Source organism: Erythrolamprus reginae, chromosome 3 (assembly GCF_031021105.1).
Source record: "Erythrolamprus reginae isolate rEryReg1 chromosome 3, rEryReg1.hap1, whole genome shotgun sequence".
NCBI lineage: Eukaryota > Metazoa > Chordata > Lepidosauria > Squamata > Dipsadidae > Erythrolamprus > Erythrolamprus reginae.
In genome coordinates, this window is record NC_091952.1 from 39,819,387 (window position 1) to 39,837,551 (window position 18,165).

The 18,165-nt window shown below is 40.3% G+C and overlaps 1 protein-coding gene across 3 annotated transcripts in view; it reads right to left on the bottom strand.

The window, feature by feature from the left end:
- Window positions 1–1,236: 1,236 nt before the first annotated feature.
- Window positions 1,237–18,165, bottom strand: part of ZNF341 (zinc finger protein 341) — a 75,998-nt gene continuing 59,069 nt past the window's right edge. For all 3 annotated transcript variants that reach the window (XM_070744869.1, XM_070744868.1, XM_070744870.1), the window contains 9 exons: window positions 17,388–17,472; window positions 15,563–15,753; window positions 13,116–13,309; window positions 10,372–10,580; window positions 9,574–9,670; window positions 8,407–8,539; window positions 7,812–7,923; window positions 6,002–6,072; window positions 1,237–3,334 (listed from right to left, as the gene is read on the bottom strand). In XM_070744869.1, coding sequence (XP_070600970.1) covers window positions 2,823–3,334; window positions 6,002–6,072; window positions 7,812–7,923; window positions 8,407–8,539; window positions 9,574–9,670; window positions 10,372–10,580; window positions 13,116–13,309; window positions 15,563–15,753; window positions 17,388–17,472 — 1,604 coding nt within the window. In that variant the 3' untranslated portion in view covers window positions 1,237–2,822. The remainder of the gene's footprint in view (window positions 3,335–6,001; window positions 6,073–7,811; window positions 7,924–8,406; window positions 8,540–9,573; window positions 9,671–10,371; window positions 10,581–13,115; window positions 13,310–15,562; window positions 15,754–17,387; window positions 17,473–18,165) is intronic.

Sequence of the window (18,165 nt, forward strand, 5' to 3'; positions counted from 1 at the left end):
CTGGGCCCACTGGGAGGTGGGAAACAGGCTGTATGCAGCCTCTGGGGGGGGGTTGGAGAATGCCCGGGTTTTTTTTGGTCTCCCCAAGTTCGTGAGCCTTTCAAGGAGCCTTGGGAAGGCGAAGACGGTCTCCCCCTCCCCCCCACGCCCTCCGGAGACAGAAAATGGCCCATTTGCCAACGTCTGATTAAACCTCTTTTTTTTGCTCTCTCCAGGCTTCAGAGCCTTTCTAGGAGCCTGGGGAGGGCAAAAACAGACTAATCAAGGACTGACTCTAGTCTGAGACATTAATTAGACAAATCAGTTTAGCACTTTAGTTAAAAACTCTGCAAAACTGTGTTTCAGAATGTACACAAGTGTGCACAAAGCACGTATTTTTTAATAATTAAAGTAAATGTGTGTTTTGCACAACATACCATTTCCCCAAAAATAAGACATACCCCGAAAGTAAGGCGTGTCAGAGGTTTTGCAGAATTTGCTAATATAAGGCACCCCCTGAAAATAAGGCGTAGTCAAGTTTACATACAGTACGGCGGAAAAACATACGGTACCATTCAAAGCTGTTCATAGCGGTACCGTAATAATGTGGCGTCCCCTGCTGGCCCCTTCCATCGCTTTGTACCGTCCAGTACAGCAGACACAGTCTGCTGCTGTCTCACTGCCATTACAGTCTCCACTACACTGCGTAGACTGTAGTTCCTCTAGTGGCCGGAAGCTGCAATAGCAGGAGTATACTGTTGTACCATATAAGTGCGGTCGTTTGTGTGTGTGGGTGCCATACTGAAAGGTACCGTACCGTAATCAGTGTACCGTACGGTACACTTTCTTTGGGGGTGTCAGATTTTCTGCCTGTGAATTTGTCTCATTTGAGAAATATAACCCAACCCCCCCCCAACCCCACCCCCCCCAAAAAAAAGACGTAGCACAACTTTTGGAGCAAAAATTAATGTAAGACAGTGTCTTATTTTCGGGGAAACACGGTAGGTTAGAAACTGCTCCCAACTGTCCACACAAATGTGGAATATATGTACACATACACAGAAACAGCTAGGAGTCACACTAATGCCATTATGCAGATTGAAAAGGCTGCAGCTGCTTAAATAAGAGATCCTTCATACATGCCCATGGTTTTGAATTACCTCGCTTGAAGTCAAATCAAGTTCTCTAGTTTCTTGTGGATGTAACAGCAACACTATAATTTCAGATAAAAAGAAGTACACAAAAGGCCAAAAATTCTGATTCAAAGTTTTAACAATCTGTAGTGTCACAGAATGCATGTTTTCCAGAAGCTTGTGGACAGCATACACTCAAGAACAATTGCAATTGGATAGTAGGACATCTTGGGGAAAAAATAACATAACATCAGCACAAGTAATTCATCAGTACTAATTCATTGATTAAATTAATATCCATACTTATCTCAATCCAGTCTTTAATAAACCCGGACAACTACTTGCTTAGGTCCAAGAAGATGGTCCCCATTCTAGGAGGCTATCCTTCACTATCAGTTGTTTCCCTCTATCAAGTAAGTGGTTGTGGGGCACAGGATCAAGCTACAGTGCTCCACAAGTGCATTGTCACTGAGTCTACTGTTGAAATGCCTTAGAGCAGTTTTTCCCAACCTTGGCAACTTGAAGATATCTGGACTTCAATTCCCAGAATTCCCCAGCCAGCGAATGCTGGCTGGGGGATTCTGTGAGTTGAAGTCCAGATATCTTCAAGTTGTCAAGGTTGGGGAACACTGCCTTAGAGTACTGTTTCACAACTTCAGCAACTTTTAAGATGTGTAGATTTCAACTCCCAGAATTCCCAGTTGAGAAAAACCGCCTTAAAAAGCTCTATTCTTAAAATGTAATGAGCAACTCTGGTGTTACAAACAGATGGAAAAGAGAAGGAACATCATTATAATCCATGCTGGTCTTCCCTAACTTTTGTTCCCTTTCCCAGTTCTTTCTTAGCAGGTGGAAATTTAGCAACCCTCAACTCTTGAAAGAGTAACATTTTTCTTTGAATCCAGATTCTTGTGATATTCCCTTCTTTCAAAATCGTATTTTCAGTTGTATTTCCTTCCAAAAGTGCTGTTCAGGATCAGCAAATCTGAGAACGTTTTTTGGGGGGAGAGGGGTTTGACTTGTCTACTATGTTTGTATACAATTTCCCCATTCTGATATACCCTGAGAAAATAAAACAATAAAAAACACTTTGATGAATAAGTTTTCAAAGGACCATGTTATGAATAAACCTTCATCTTGAAAGTGCAACGTGGAGTTTAGGACAGAACCATAAATGTGGTCCTAGGAGTGCACAGGGGAGCAAGTAACATATGGGTGATGGCATCATTGTGGAAATTTCACAACTTGCATACTTGTGTAAGAGATCAGGATGCAAGTATGTAATATTTGCACAATAACATTTCCTTGAACTTTTTGTCATTTTGGTGTCATTACCGTTTGCTGCAAGTGCTCCATAATGAAACGATAACATTAAATTGACAAAATGTGAAAAAAACATTGGGGTGATCTAGATTCGGAGTTCAAGAGCTTGAAAAAATATTTAAGCACCAGGTATCTTAAAATAAAAAAGAATATTAAATATCCCCATCTGTTTCTAACAGCTTCTTCAAATTAATTCATCCAGATAAGGAGAGGAATGACTTCATTTTTGTAACACATTTCTTTAAAACAATGCTTGTTCTGCATTGGTGAAGCCAAACATTTATACGCATACACCACCATTCTTTTCTCACTCTCTGCAGTTCTTTTGTATCAGTAAACACCGGAACTTTCCCTGATACTAAATGGAAGCAGCATAGCATTCGTCAATTAGTCAGTAGTGTGGATGTAAACAGGGACTGCCAGCATGGCACATGGACTCTCAGAGTCAGGTTGCAATTCTGCCAGCGCAAGGTTGTTTGAGATGCCAGAATGCTGGCCAGAGTTGCCAGGGTCTGAATTTGCCGCTGATCTGCCAACCACAATGGAGAGAACAGTGTCAGGTTCAGGAAATTGTTCTTTATTGGGGCCACTTTTTGGAAGGCTCTCTCCACTTGTAGTGTCTTTGAGTTCTGTGAAAGCCAACTGAGCTGAAAGAGGAAGTCCCACTTTTCGCCCACGTGCCCCCCACTTCTTCTGGGATTTTCTGACTGGTAATTCTTTATCCTTTGATGAGCTCAGCCTACATTTGTGGTCCTTCATGTACTTCTGGCGCGTAAAGCCTTTGCTACACGTAGGGCAACGGTACTTATAGTTGCCCGTGTGAGAACGCTGATGTTCCATCATATGAGCTCGCCGGCTGAAGGCTTTGTTACAATACTGGCACTTGTGGATCTTCATACCTAAAAATGGGAGAATGAATCGAATAGCTTAGATATAAAAAGTTTCTGTAAGCCTCGTCTAAATCCAATTAATAGTTTTATAGATGAAGTGAGATTGGAACGTAAAACTTTATGGAACACTTTCTTAGTATCTCTACATCAATTCTATAGAATGAATGAATGAATGAATGAATGAATGAATGAATGAATGAATGAATGACTGAATGAATCAATCAATCAATCAATCAATCAATGAACACTTTATTGTCATTGTATGTGTATACACAGTATATCCATGCAATGAAATTTATATGACGCCAAAGACCAATCTGAACATACATAACAATCCAAAATAACATGCTCAACTCGCCACAATTTCCCACCTGAACCATTCAACATCCACACATCAGACCAAGTACAGTGGAACCCCGACATAAGAGCTGCTCGACTTAAGAGCTACTCGAGATAAGAGCTGGGAGAGGAGAGACATTTTTTTTATTTTATTTTATTTATTACTTGGATTTGTATGCCGCCCCTCTCCGCGATATGAGCCGAGAAGAGCCGGGCTGGCTTACTTTCCTTCCTTCCCGCGCTGATGCAGAGCCACTCGAACAAAGCGTCGCGCCCCTCTGATGCTTTCGGCGGCTTCCGAAGCGACGCTGGGCTCTTTTGCCGCCAAAAGCGTCAGGGGGGCGTGACGCTTTGTTCAAGTGGCTCTGCATCAGCGCGGGAAGGAAGGAAAGTAAGCCAGCCCGGCTCTTCTCGGCTCGTATCCCGGCACTTGGTGAGTGGAGAGGCGGTCGCCTCCCCTGCCGCCCCACTCTGGGGGTCCTTGGCTTCTGCTGGGGGTGGGGGGATCCGAACGCTGTTTTGAATTTCACATTCCGAGTGGCCCAAACGCCAAAGGCGAACTTCCGCACCTCAGGAGTTAGCTCGCAAACGGCGCGGCTGTTTTAAAACATCGCTGCTGGCCTGGGGGGGGAGAGGGAAAGGGGGGAGAGGGGGGAGAGAAAGAGAGAGGGAGAGAGAGAAAGAGAGAGGGAAAGGGGGGGAGAGGGGGGAGAGAAAGAGAGAGGGATAGAAAGAGAGAGAGAGTGAGAGATGCTCAGTGAGCCTTTCTTTGAAGTTGCCTTTCTTTCTTTCTTTCTTTCTCTCTCTCTTTCTTTTTCTCTCTTGCTCTCTTGCTCTTTCATTCTTTTTTCTTTCTCTTTCTTTCTTTCTCTTTCTTTCTTTCTTTCTCTTGCTTTCTTTCTTTCTCTTGCTTTCTCTCCTTCCTTCCCTCCTTCCATTTCTTTCATTCTCCCTCTCTATTTTTATTTCTCTTTCATTTTCTTTCTTTCTCTCTTGCTTGCTTTCTTTCTTGCTCTTTTTCTTTCTCTCTTTTACCTTCCCTTCCTCTATTTCTTGCTTTCCTTTTCCTTCCTCCCTTCTTTCCTCCCTCTACAGGATTGGGTGGCAGTGAAGTTACTCTCCCCTTTCATAAGTTTCCTTGCTTCCTTCCTCTGTTCCTGTCCCTTCACCCTTTCTTTCTTCCTTTCTTCCTTCCTTCCTTTCTTTCTTTCCTTCCTTCCTTTCCTCCCTCCATTTCTTGCTTTCCTTTTCCTTCCTCCCTTCTTTCCTCCCTCTACAGGATTGGGTGGCAGTGAAGTTGAATAAATAACTACAGTTTAATGAATAAAAATAAAAGTTTGCCATGTTGATTGTTTTGGGTAAAAAGAGGAAGGGAAGGAAAGCTCTCAGCTTATCATCTTATTAATAAGTAAAGTTACATTTATTCTTGCAATGTCTTTTTGCATAATTTAGACTAACTTTGTGAGTTTTTTGAGGGCTGGAACCAATTAAAATTATTTACATTAATTCCTATGGGGAAAAGTCGTTCGAGATAAGAGCTGCTCGACTTAAGAGCGCAGGTCCGGAACGAATTAAACTCGTATCTCGAGGTACCACTGTAGTATTGTCCAGCAGTTCACTGATGGTGACCCCCTAGTACATTGTTAAGTGCAATTAGGGCTCTGGGATAAAATTGTTCAGAAAACGTGTGGTTCGAGTTTTAATTGTTCTGTATCTTCTACCAGAAGGCAGCATAATTATATTATTATTATAATAATAATAATAATAATAATAATAATAATAATAATAATAATAATATTTATTTATTTATTCAACTTCTATGCCGCCTAATTCCCAAGGACTCAGGGCGGCTTACAAAATAATATTTTTATTTATTTATTTATTTATTTATTGGATTTGTATGCCGCCCCTCTCCATGGTATCTTTTTGTATACAGTAATACAATACAAAAAGATACAAGCAATAAAAATAAGTCAAATATAATATATAAAACTAAACCTCATAATAAAACCCATTTGTATAAAAAACAGCTGTTATATAATTATACTGGTGATATAAACCATATTTTGTATAGGAAGCCATGAAAACTCAGCTACATTGAATAGATATTTACTGAGGGTTTCGCTATCATACAGTTGCTTTTGGGAATAGATTCTGGCATAACAATTCAATGTGGAATGGTTAATTCAGTCCCAATGGTAGCTAGAATTAGATTTTTTTTAAATTTGAAGCTCAATAAATTGTTACGGTGGAGTCGCAATGTTTTTATTAACATTCAATCAATTAATTATGATTATTTCCAGCACTGATCCAAATCAAAGCAATAATTCCACATACCTGAATGAGATAGAATATGAGCTTTCAGTTTGTCGGGTCTATTGAACTCTTTACTGCAGCCTGTATGATTTCTGAATAACAAAATAAAAATAAGTGATGCAGAGAGGAACCTCTAAGCGTATTCCTATATTAAAATATCCGTATGACCCTCCTTCTTTGAATAGATAATTCTGTTTCATTAACACAAGGAACACAACGACAGCCATCATAGCAGAAGCAAGTTATAAGTTTACATTATCAAACCCTTTGCTACAGGAAGAAAGAAGTATTGAGTTCTTGATGCTTTCTGAGCTTGGTTGTTTCCTTGCACACATTTTATTTTCATGCTATTTAACGTCATCAGCATAAAAGACAGTGAGATTTGCTGGTTAATTTATTTTAATTCATTCGACTTCTCTGTAGCACTCAGGGTGGCTTAAAACAAGCTGGAAAACCCTGGGGCTGCTATGAACTGAGAAAGTTTGGGAACCTCTGATTTAGCCAACCTAAGGCAATTCCATCTCCTTCATATGCATTTGCTCAAAAAGCTGCTAATTATTTGCATCATTTTATATTCTAATACCTAAGCCAGTGATGGCGAACAGCACACGGAGCCATATCTGCTGGCACACAAGCTGCTGCACTAGCTCAGCTCCAGCATCCATGCGTGTGCTGGCCAGCTGATTTTTGCCTTGCACAGAGGCTCTGGGAGGGCATTTTTGGCTTCCACAGAGCCTCCAGAGGGATGGGGGAAGGCATTTCCACCCTCCCCCCAGCTCCAAGAAAGCCTTTGGAGCCTAGGGAGGGTGAAATATGAGCCTACTGGGCCCACCAGAAATTGGGAAACAGCCATTTTCAGCCTCCAGAGGACCTCCGGAAAGTGGGAGAAGCTGTTTTCGCTCTCTCCAGGCATTGAATTATGGGTTTGGGCACTCATGCATGTGCTCTTTTGGCACCCAAAGAAAAAAAAGGTTCGCCATCACTGACTTAAGCAATCCACTGTTGTCTATAAAACTAGTGCCAAATTTCGCTTCTCATCCAAGAAGCTTCTTTAGTTGAGAAACATAGAAACATAGAAGACTGACGGCAGAAAAAGACCTCATGATCCATCTAGTCTGCCCTTATAATATTTTTTATATTTTATCTTAGGATGGATATATGTTCATCCCAGGCATATTTAAATTCAGTTACTGTGGATTTACCAACCACGTCTGCTGGAAGTTTGTTCCAAGGATCTACCACTCTTTCAGTAAAATAATATTTTCTCATGTTGCTTTTGATCTTTCCACCAACTAACTTCAGATTGTGTCCCCTTGTTCTTGTGCTCACTTTCCTATTAAAAACACTTCCATCCTGAACCTTATTTAACCCTTTGACATATTTAAATGTTTCGATCATGTCCCCCCTTTTCCTTCTGTCCTCCAGACTATGCAGATTGAGTTCATGAAGTCTTTCCTGATACGTTTTATGCTTAAGACCTTCCACCATTCTTGTAGCCCGTCTTTGGACCCGTTCAGTTTTGTCAATATCTTTTTGTAGGTGAGGACTGAACACAGTATTCCAAATGTCGTCTCACCAGCACTCTATATAGCGGGATCACAATCTCCCTCTTCCTGCTTGTTATATCTCTAGCTATGCAGCCAAGCATCCTACTGTCAGAAATCACTACCCCTAAATCCTTCTCTTCTGAAGAGAAACATCTTCAAAGAAAATGGACCCAGAAAGTCCAGTTGCCTCTTCAAAAAGTACCTTTGGGACAACCATAACCTGGATGACTGAGGAACTCTATAGAGTATGAAGCTAGTGTTGCTTTGGGCCTTCTGATACTTACGAGAATGGGCATTTGTATTTCTTGAAAGGCTCGTGGATCAGCATATGCCGTTTGAGTTTATCTTTCCTGTTGAAGGCTGAGTCACACACTGAACACTTAAAAGGCTTTTCACCTGCACAGGAAAGAGGTATGAATTCAGCAACAATGGGTTTGGTTAAAAACCATTCTAATAAGTCATTTTCTATTCCTGGGTAAGAGATACATGATTACACAGAACTGGCATTAGTTCCCTAAGACATTTCTTGTTTCTGATGTAATCTATTGCTTCCGGTAGATGCTTGTATACTTAACATATATTCGAATGGTTCCAATCAAATTGGTGATCCATCAGACAGAAATTAAAAAGATTGCTAAGCAAACACACCATTTTCAAACAGGGAAGCAAAACTCAACCTGTTACGGTTGGGAAGCAAAACACAACCTTAACATTGTTAAGGTTGTGTTTTGCTTCCCAACCTTAACATGGTGAGTTGGTGTGAAAACGGTGTGTTCACTAACATGTGAAGGTATCAGCCAACACTGAAGTTGATGACAGGAGAACCTGAGAACATGAATAGGTTCAACAGATTGGAAACCGATTTTTGCCTTTTCTTACCCGAATGAATGTGTGCGTGTAATTTGAGGTAGTGTTCTCGGCGGAAGAACTTTTTGCAGATCTGGCACTTAAATTTGCCTCCTCCTCCATGGGTCGGGAGATGCCTTCGTAAGTACCTCTCACAGGGAAACACCTGTAAAAAGAAGGCAATGTCATTAAAACTCTGCTTAAGACCCAAGGGCTTTTAAAAGGGTAGCAATACCAGTCAGACCAGGAGGGGGCACTATTTTGTGGCTACAGTTTGCTCTTAACATTTTTTGAGGAAGTGACCCTAAAAAGTGAATGGGGAGGTCATATCTCAAATGTGGACACGGTTGAATTTTGGAAAGTTACATAATTGTCTTCACTTTTCAACATGGAAAGCTTTATCTTAGGGGCTTATTTTACAGTTTTCCTTGATTTATTGGCTCAAGGAATAGACACTAATTGATAGCAGAATACCTTCATCACTTTTCTAAGGTCTACAGATTACTTACTCTTTCCCTAAGGAAATGGGTATGTAGCCAAATCTATACAGTAAAATTCTAAAGTAGATAGCAATAGCATTTAGACGTATATACTGCTTCATAGTGCTTTTACAGCCCTCTCTAAGTGGTTTGCAGAATCAGCATATTGCCCCCAACAATATGGGTCCTTATTTTACCAACCTCGGAAGGATGGAAGGCTGAGTCAACCTTGACCAGTGGTGAAATTTGAACTGCTGAACTACAGCTAGCAGTTAGCTGAAGTAGCCTGCAGTGCTCCACTCTAACCACTGTGTCACCCCAGCTTAAAGTAGATGAGACAAAGACTTTACTAACATAAATCAAGTGAGCTTTTAAAAAAAATACATGGATAGTTCCTGCCTCAAGGAATGGGAGACAAGACAGAAAGTATATTGTGCATGGAAGAAAATAATTGTGAGAACGCAGGTGCTGGCACTCCAGTACCATTCTTGGCACTAGAAATGGCACAATACAACTGGATGCAAGTGTGCATCCACTATACAAAAGTGTGACTACATAAGCAACCTTGGACAAGACTCCCTTTTCTATTCTAAAGTCTGAGAAACAAACTATGAAACAAACATGAAAGGAAAAAAAGGGACAATTTTTTTTTGCTATACTAGGGGATTAAATTATATTTATTTCTCCAAAAAGTCGTTTTACTGTTAAGATATCTGCCTACCTTTTGACAATGAGGACAAGGGAAGTTGTGTGTTGCTGTCTGTAAGTGATGATCCAGGGCTTCTGGTGTGGAATATTTATTTACACATTTGACACACCTAAAGAAAGAAAGAATGCTTTAGTATGGCTGAAATCTGCAAAAAGCACTGTCATAGAAATATAGAAGATTGACGGCAGAAAAAGACCTCATGGTCCATCTAGTCTGCCCTTATACTATTTCCTGTATTTTATCTTAGGATGGATCTATGTTTATTCCAGGCATGTTTAAATTCAGTTACTGTGGATTTACCAACCACGTCTGCTGGAAGTTTGTTCCAAGGATCTACTACTCTTTCAGTAAAATAATATTTTCTCATGTTGCTTTTGATCTTTCCCCTAACTTTCCTGTCAAAGAGGAAAACAGAAATCCTTGAATGAAATAAAGGCTAATTGCCTAAATCTGGCTTCAAAATTGCCAGATCTAGCAGTACAAGAATGAAAGCTTATGCAATGGATTAAAAACCTTTTCATCTTATACCTCTGGTGTGACATAAATCAATATCTATGAAATATATTTTCTTAATTCTAGCAGGTTATTATGCTCTCACAGTGGTGTTTAATTTTGTTATTTTATTAAGGAAAGTACCAAATCATTCAACAGCAAATCCACCACACTGACTGCTCTCCCAGCTGCAGTTTAAATTATTGTCTGATATATTAATAACATCAAGTTTGAATTGCATCATTTTTCATTCTTTTCATTCTTTTCGTTTTTCTCCCAAAGAGATTAGAAATGTTAATATTTGCGTTGCTACCCTACTTGTAAACTGCCATGTCCTTCTTGGGGCTGTGTTGAGGGAGCAAGTTGTGGGAATATTGATGGACACTCAATTCATATAGCGAAGGGTAGTCTTTGCTGCAGAGGTGGCAGCGATAGCTCAGCTCTTCCTGGTGATTTTTGATATGCTCTAAGAAAGAGTCCAGCTTTTGAAATGTCTGGGCACAACTTTTCACAACACATTTGTACACCTGCACAGTAATGGTAAGAAAAGAGAATTTAAATCAGCATTTTTCTGTTTCGTCAAAAGCAAACAAATTGTACTGTATTCTCAGCATTAAATGTATAAATGTTGTTTCTTGGTTGTTTCTTCATTGCTTATTTGACCCCTTGTAATGTGTACAACACATTAAGTGTTGTACCACATGATTTTTGATAAATGTATGTTTTCTTTTATGTACACTGAGAGCATATTCCTTGTGTGTCCAATCACACTTGGCCAATAAAGAATTCAAATTCTAATTCTAAATGTAATTGAAGAAGACTGACAATGAAATCTATGTTCTTGAATACAGCTCACCTGTACGGAATCCACACTGCATAACAGACATTAATACAATTGAAGGAGTCCAGAAATACTTCACAAGAAGAGTCCTCCACTCCTCCTCACCCATCAAATTAGTCTTCCAGACTTCAATTACTATGTTTAGAAAATTTACAGCTATGCCGCCTCCGAACTTATTAAATTGTTGTTCATAAAATCATACATCACAATGTACTCCGTTAGCGACTACTTCACCTTTAACAACAACAACACAAGAGCACGCAATAGCCGGGGTGCCGCAGCAGGTAGAGTGCTGTACTGCAGGCCACTGAAGCTGACTTGTAGATCTGAAGGTCAGCGGTTCAAATCTCATCACCGGCTCAAGGTTGACTCAGCCTTCCATCCTTCCGAGGTGGGTAAAATGAGGACCCGGATTGTGGGGGCAATAGGCTGACTCTGTTAAAAAATGCTATTGCTAATATGTTGTAAGCCGCCCTGAGTCTAAGGAGAAGGGTGGCATAAAAATCAAATAAATAAATAGATAGATAGATAGATAGATAGATAGATAGATAGATAGATAGATAGATAGATAGATAGATAGATAGATACAAACTAAATGTAAATTGCTCCAAACTAGACTGCAGAAAATATGATTTCAGCAATAGAGTGGTCAACACCTGGAATACACTACTGGACTCTTTTGTTTCTTCCCCCAACCCCAAAATCTTCAACCTTACATTATCTGCAGTAGACCTCTCGCCTTTTCTAAGAGGTCTGTAAGGGACGTGCATTAGTGCACATTTGTGCCTACCGTTCCTGTCCTAATGTCTTTTTATCTTTTCTATCACTACTTTATACTTATATTATGTTAAAAATACTACAATACAATACTATATTTGTATGACAAATAAATAAAATAAAATAAATAAATAAATTATGTCCCTAGACCCATGATGGCGAACCTATGGCACACAGAGCCCTCTGATTTTCTTGTACACATGCCTACCGGCCAACTGGTCTCCGCGGACACTGGAAAATGACCCAAAAAACGGCTGCTTTTGATGCTATTTTCATGCCATTCTTCCAGACTGTTTTCAGGCCATTTTTTAGGCTGTTTTCAGAAAACGGACTCAAAACAGCCCCCAAACCATCCAGAAAACAGACATGCACACACCGGCCAGCTAATCTTCAGATTTCTAGTGTTCCAGTGCACATACATGCACATGTGTTCCAGTTTCCAGTCTCACTTCCAGCTTCTCCTGGAAGTTAGCAATGAACCCTACAATTCTGCCTTATGGAGAAAAATACAAAGCTATTTCCCTGCAGGGGTTACACATTATATCTAGATTTACCTCTAGATTTGCCTCCTGCCAGTAAGGAACCTAGGACGGTGCCTGATATCAGCTGATACCGTCCAGCTTAGAATAGTTTAGCATTAGAAATATGTGTTGAATAGATAACACGATGTATTCTAGATAACAACACAAGCGATTCCACAGAATCTAAATTACAGATGTCTTGATAGTTGAAATACAGTCCTTCGGGATTGGGCAGCATAGAAGTTGAATTAATAAATAAATAAGTTTCTACACTAGCAATGGCTCTCTAGAATTTTGAGCAGAATTTTTGTTCTCTATTTTCCTAGAGATTACAAGAATGAAAAGAGGAATGTCCTGCAATCAAAGCATAGGCTCTGAGCAATCCCCAGAATATGCCCATAATAATTCATGCACACAAAAATGGAATTTGGAAAAAAAAATATGAAAATAATATAACTGCAAGCTGTATTTCAACTATCAGACATCTGTAATTTAGATTCTGCGGAATTGCTTGTGTTATGTAGAATACATTGTGTTATCTATTCAACACATATTTCTAACGCTAAACTAAAATATGCATAGGAGAAAATTTCTATGCTGGATCCAAAGAACAATATATCAAGAATACAGCTTGCATATGTATAAATTACTATTCCCATATCTAGCATCAAAGAGCCTTTTGTCAGTCAGTGAGTAGCCAATTAAATCATACAGAACATTACTCTGTCATAGAGCATAATTTTATGTTTTGAACTGTATAGGATAAAATAGTGGGCAAAACAGCCAACATTTCACATGTGAGTTTTGTAACCTATATAGATTGTGCAAATTTGGAAGTACACGTGCATTGGTCTGCAGCTCATGGAAAAGTGGTAAAAAGCTAAGTATGACAAAATAAAGCCATCTCATGATAAACTATCTACCTGTTCATGTTTATGCTGAGTCATGTGTGATTTCAGCTGGAAATATGTATTGAATTTGCTGGGACAGAACTGGCACTGATAAGAACTGTCTATCAAGACCACTTGCTTGGCTTCCAACTTTGCCTCATCATGTTCTTCCCCAGGAGGCAGGACTTGAGGCTGTGGAGGGCTGCTTCTTGGAGCCTGGCTTAAGCCTAAAGGGGGGAAATCACAGAACACAGAAATACTAGTTTTATTTCAAGCATTTCAAGGGAAATAAGCCTTCTGAAAAGATTACAAACAAGGTCAACAAAATAAAATTAATATAAATAATTTTTCCAAGATGCAAAACAGTAGGAATTAGATTTCCTTCTTTGTGTGTCTTTGTTTTTCATTTTTTATTATGACCGAGGATAAAAGCCTATGCTCAATTTCACTTTAAAGTCAGAAGAACTCCTGTCACTAATGTTACATATTATCCCCAATATTGGAGGGATATGTTTAACAATGACAGCTGCTAAAGAACACTAGCTAAGGACTTTATTTGTGAACTCCTTTCAGGTTGCTCACTGATATCTATTTACATCACTGTGGAAATAAATTAGGAACTGAATTATAGGATTTTAAAGTACTCCTCTCATATTCTTAAGCAATGAACAGTTTAGTCCTTGGTGAAATAGTAGACTTGTTATGTGAGCAGAGGAGACTAAAATAGAACAAATATTCTCTACCACCACATAAGATTCATTCAGCACTGTCAGGCTTGTTTTGTTATGTTCCAACTTTTGCCTTGATGAGCCTAATTATAACTTAAAAGAGTTTGACCCCTACCAATCTTCTCATTGCTTATCACCTGGTTGCTATGTACAACCCAGGAAACAATCCTAGCCCAAGCAGTTACATTCACACAACATGCAAAAGACTTGATGTGCATGGATCATTGACTGTAATTTTTAATGATCATCCAGACCAGTGGTTCTCAACCTTTCTAATGCCACGACCCCTTAATACAGTTCCTCATGTTGTGATGACCCCCAACCATAAGTCTAGCGCCAATTCGCCCCAACAGAGCTTTAAGCTGATTGGCAGGAAGATCAAAGGGACACCCCACTGTAAAGGCCTGATTGGTTAGATTGTAAAAATATGTTCCAAGTCGCCAGAAAATAAGCTTTAGTTCCAAACACCATGGGGAATTTGTCTTTTCCCGTGGTCTTAGGTGACCCCCGTGAAACGGTCACTCAACCCCCAAAGGGGTTCCGACCATCAGGTTGAGAACCACTGATCCAGACCCAATAGTAGATACTTTTAGGAAGTTAGTGATACCACACACCCAAACACTAGATGCACAATTTGTTTCAGCAGTACATCCCATGCGGGCTTTCCAATCTCTTGTTCTTCAGACTCCAATTCTCATAATTACTAACCAACATCATCTTCAATTGGAGAAGGCCTGTCTAATGCAAAGCAATTATATCTAAAGGTTTATTCAGATATTCTCTTCCTGATTTTCAGTATAGAGTACATCTAATTTTAAGTTTAGTCCATAGAAGGGGGAAAATCAGTATTACAGGTTCCTCAAGCAAAGAAAAAGTTTGAAAAAGGATTAAGAATTACAAGAGTATGAAACACTATTGAATGAAAGACTATGACTGAGCAAGATCATTACAGCTGTGTATTGATTTATGGATTCATATGCTAATACAGTGTTTTTCAACCAGTGTGCCACGAGACATGGTCAGGTGTGCCGCGAAGAAGGAAGCTCAGGTTCCGGTCTCGCAACTTTTTGCTGAGAGAGAGAGAGAGAAAGAAAGCAAGAGAGAAAGCAAGAGAGAGAAAGAAAGCAAGAAAGAGAGAAAAAGAGAGTGAGGAGAGAGAGAAAGCAAGAGAGAGAGAAAGAAAAGAGAGAAAGAGAGAGGAAGCAAGAGTGAGAGAGAAAGAAAGCGAGAGAGAGAGAGAGAAAGAAAGCAAGAGAGAGAGAAAAGGAGAGGAAGGGAGAGAGAGAGAAATGAGCAAAAAGGGGAGGAAAAAAGAGAAATGAGAAAATGATTGAGACAGAGAATGAGAGGAAAGAGAGAAACAAAAGAGAGAGAGAAGTGACTCTTGATTTAAAGCATATGATAAAAAGCACCCGAAGAATAAGAGAGAAAACCCTCCCAGCCCTCACCTGCTTTTGGAAATGGTTCAAGAGTGTGTACACACACACACACACACGCGGGTGGGGAGGAGACAGGGATGGAAAAAGAGAGGAGAGTGTCTTAGGGTGTCATTTTGGTTGGTGGTGTGGTATTCGGCTCAAAAAAGGTTGAAAATCACTGTGCTAATACATACTTAAACCAACAGTGCACCATGGTTATTTTTCTAACCCTTCCATCTATAAATCTATAAAACAGAACAGTAGAAGCTCTATTATTCAGAAGTTTGGTGAAGCAGGTCCATGGGATTGGCCATTCAAGCAGTTAATAATGTACCTGCATTTTCCTCATCCTCCTGCTGGTTGGGGTTGAGTTGCATGACTTGCACAGTGACAGAGCTCCGAGAGATGGTACACCCAATTCCTGGTGGCCACACCTTATGTGTCTGCATGTGCTTCTTCACATTGGATTTTTGCGCAAAAGCTCGACCACACACAATGCACTGGAATGGCTTCTCTCCGGTATGACTGAAGGAAAAATAGACACTACATCAGAGAACAGGAATCATATTGGGGGGGACATATTACTAGTGCACTTGGCTACAATCTTCCCTGTTGTGGCTTCGTCTTTTTTTGGGGGGGGGGGGGTTCCTCTCTCAACATTCCAGGAGGAGACACAATCTTCTAAATCAGCAAGTTAATCCACCATTTATGTATTTCACTTACTTTAACTTCCTCTATCCTTTTAATACTGAACACTTTTTCCAGCTGGCTCATAACTACAATTGAGTTGCATTCCAAATTGCACGTAGATAGGAATTTACGTGATTGGAAAGCTCCTTCACAAGCAACTTTTCTTACGCATAAAAACCGTACCCCTTCAGGGAGGACAGATAAGACATTGTTTTGAGATGTACAGTGGTACCTCGGTACTCGAACGCTTTGGTTCTCGTACATTTCGGATAACGGAAAAAAAATTTCGGCAAAAATTTGCTTCGGTATCTGAACAAAAATTCGGATACCAAACAGCCACAGAAAATTTTGTTCATTATCTGAAATGTTACCGCCGGGGCTGCTGCAATCCCAGCAGCTTCAGGGGGCTGAGGAGCTCTATAAGAGCTCCAAGCTGCAGGAAGGGTGGGGGCGGCTGCAATCCCGGCAGCTTCGGGGGGCTCCTTTCCTCATTGCTTCCTCTTATTACCTGTAAGCAGCTGCAAAAACTTTCTCCTTCCCGGCGGCGGCAATGGCGGCGGCTTCCCTTCGAGTAGCAACAGCACCGGGAATGTCACGTGATGAAGGGAAACCGCCGGAGCCATCTCAGCAGTTGCCGACGCTCCAGCAGCTTCCCTTCATTACGTGACGTTCCCGGCGCTGTTGCTCCTCGAAGGGAAGCCGCCGCCGTTGCCGCTGCCGGGAAGGAGAAAGTTTTTGCAGCTGCTTACAGGTAATAATACGAAGCATTGAGGAAAGGAGCCCCCCAAAGCTGCTGGGATTGCAGCCGCCGCCACCCTTCCTGCAGCTTGGAGTACCGAATTTATTTATCCCATAGGAAATAAAGAAAATAGATTTAATTGGTTCCCAGTGAGTTAACAGGGGCTGGGAACCAATTAAATCCATTTCCATTATTTCCTATGGGATAAATTCGGTACTCGACCAAATCGGTTCTTGACCACACTTCTGGAACGAATTGTGGTCGAGAACCGAGGCACCACTGTATTTTTCCATGTGACAAAAATCTGCCTGGGGAAACATGAAATCATACAAACGTTTATCTGTAGCCTAAAATGGTACAACTCTTGTCTTTCTCTTTCTCCTATTGTAATTTAGAGTTATGGGTCAATCAGGCCATAATGATTTACCCAATAATAAAACAAATCCCGTCTTCATAATTTTGCTGCACAAAATGTTGTTATCACTTGAGGCTCTGGAAAACCTGATGGTTCAGCAATCAGGACCAAGATTAAGTTTCACACATACACCATACAGAGACCAGTGTTCAACATTTGGGGGATCACACTGACCAAGCAGAGAGATGGCTTTATTTTCCATAGCTCTTGCCAGCAAGTAAGAATGGCTCCAATTGTTGCTCAGAATATCCAATCAAGTCCTTGGCCTGTCCAAATAGACACTGCTTCTGTCCGATTTTGGAAGCTCAACACTACCTCCTGATATGTTGCTGCAGATCAAAATTCTTGGTGAAGGCTTTATCACAGTATGTACATTTCAGTTTTGGTGACTTGGGCTTTCCTGAAATGCAAACAGCAAAAAACATGCATGAAGGTATGTCTAAAAGGCCATCTTGCTACCGTACTTTTCAAAGTGTAAGATGCACTGGAGCATAAGATGCACCTTAGTTTTGGGGAAGGAAAATAGGGTGAAAATAATCTGTCTACTAGATATTTATCTCGCTAGTCCTTAGTCTAATCAGCTTCAACATATTAGTTTGCTGGTTTTGAGTGTATGCGCTTGCTTTTTATCCCCCGGTTGGAGACAAAAAACAGTTTCACTTCTCTCTCTCTTCAGAGAGAGAGAAACAATAAGAAAAGCAGGCAAAGTGCTTGTTAGGGCTGAAAAAAAGCTTAGTAAAAACTACATTTGGAGTATAAGACGCACCCAAATTTTCAGCCTCTTTTAGGGGGGAAAAGAACCGTCATATATTCCAAAAAATGCGGTATATGGATTCTTGCTCGCTCACTACCCACCAAACTAGAATGAAGTTTAAGGAGGGGAAGCATAGCAGGCATTTTGCGTACATTGCCTTATGGGAAGAATAGAATGAAAACAGTGGAAAATCCAATGAAATGACTTTATGTGGCAGGAATGAAAAAACCACTATTTGCATTTTCTGTTACCATGGGACTTTCTACTTTACATCTTGTGCTTATACCGCATTAATTCAGATTGCATTGATCTTGGCAAAGGAAAGAGCTGCAGCATTGG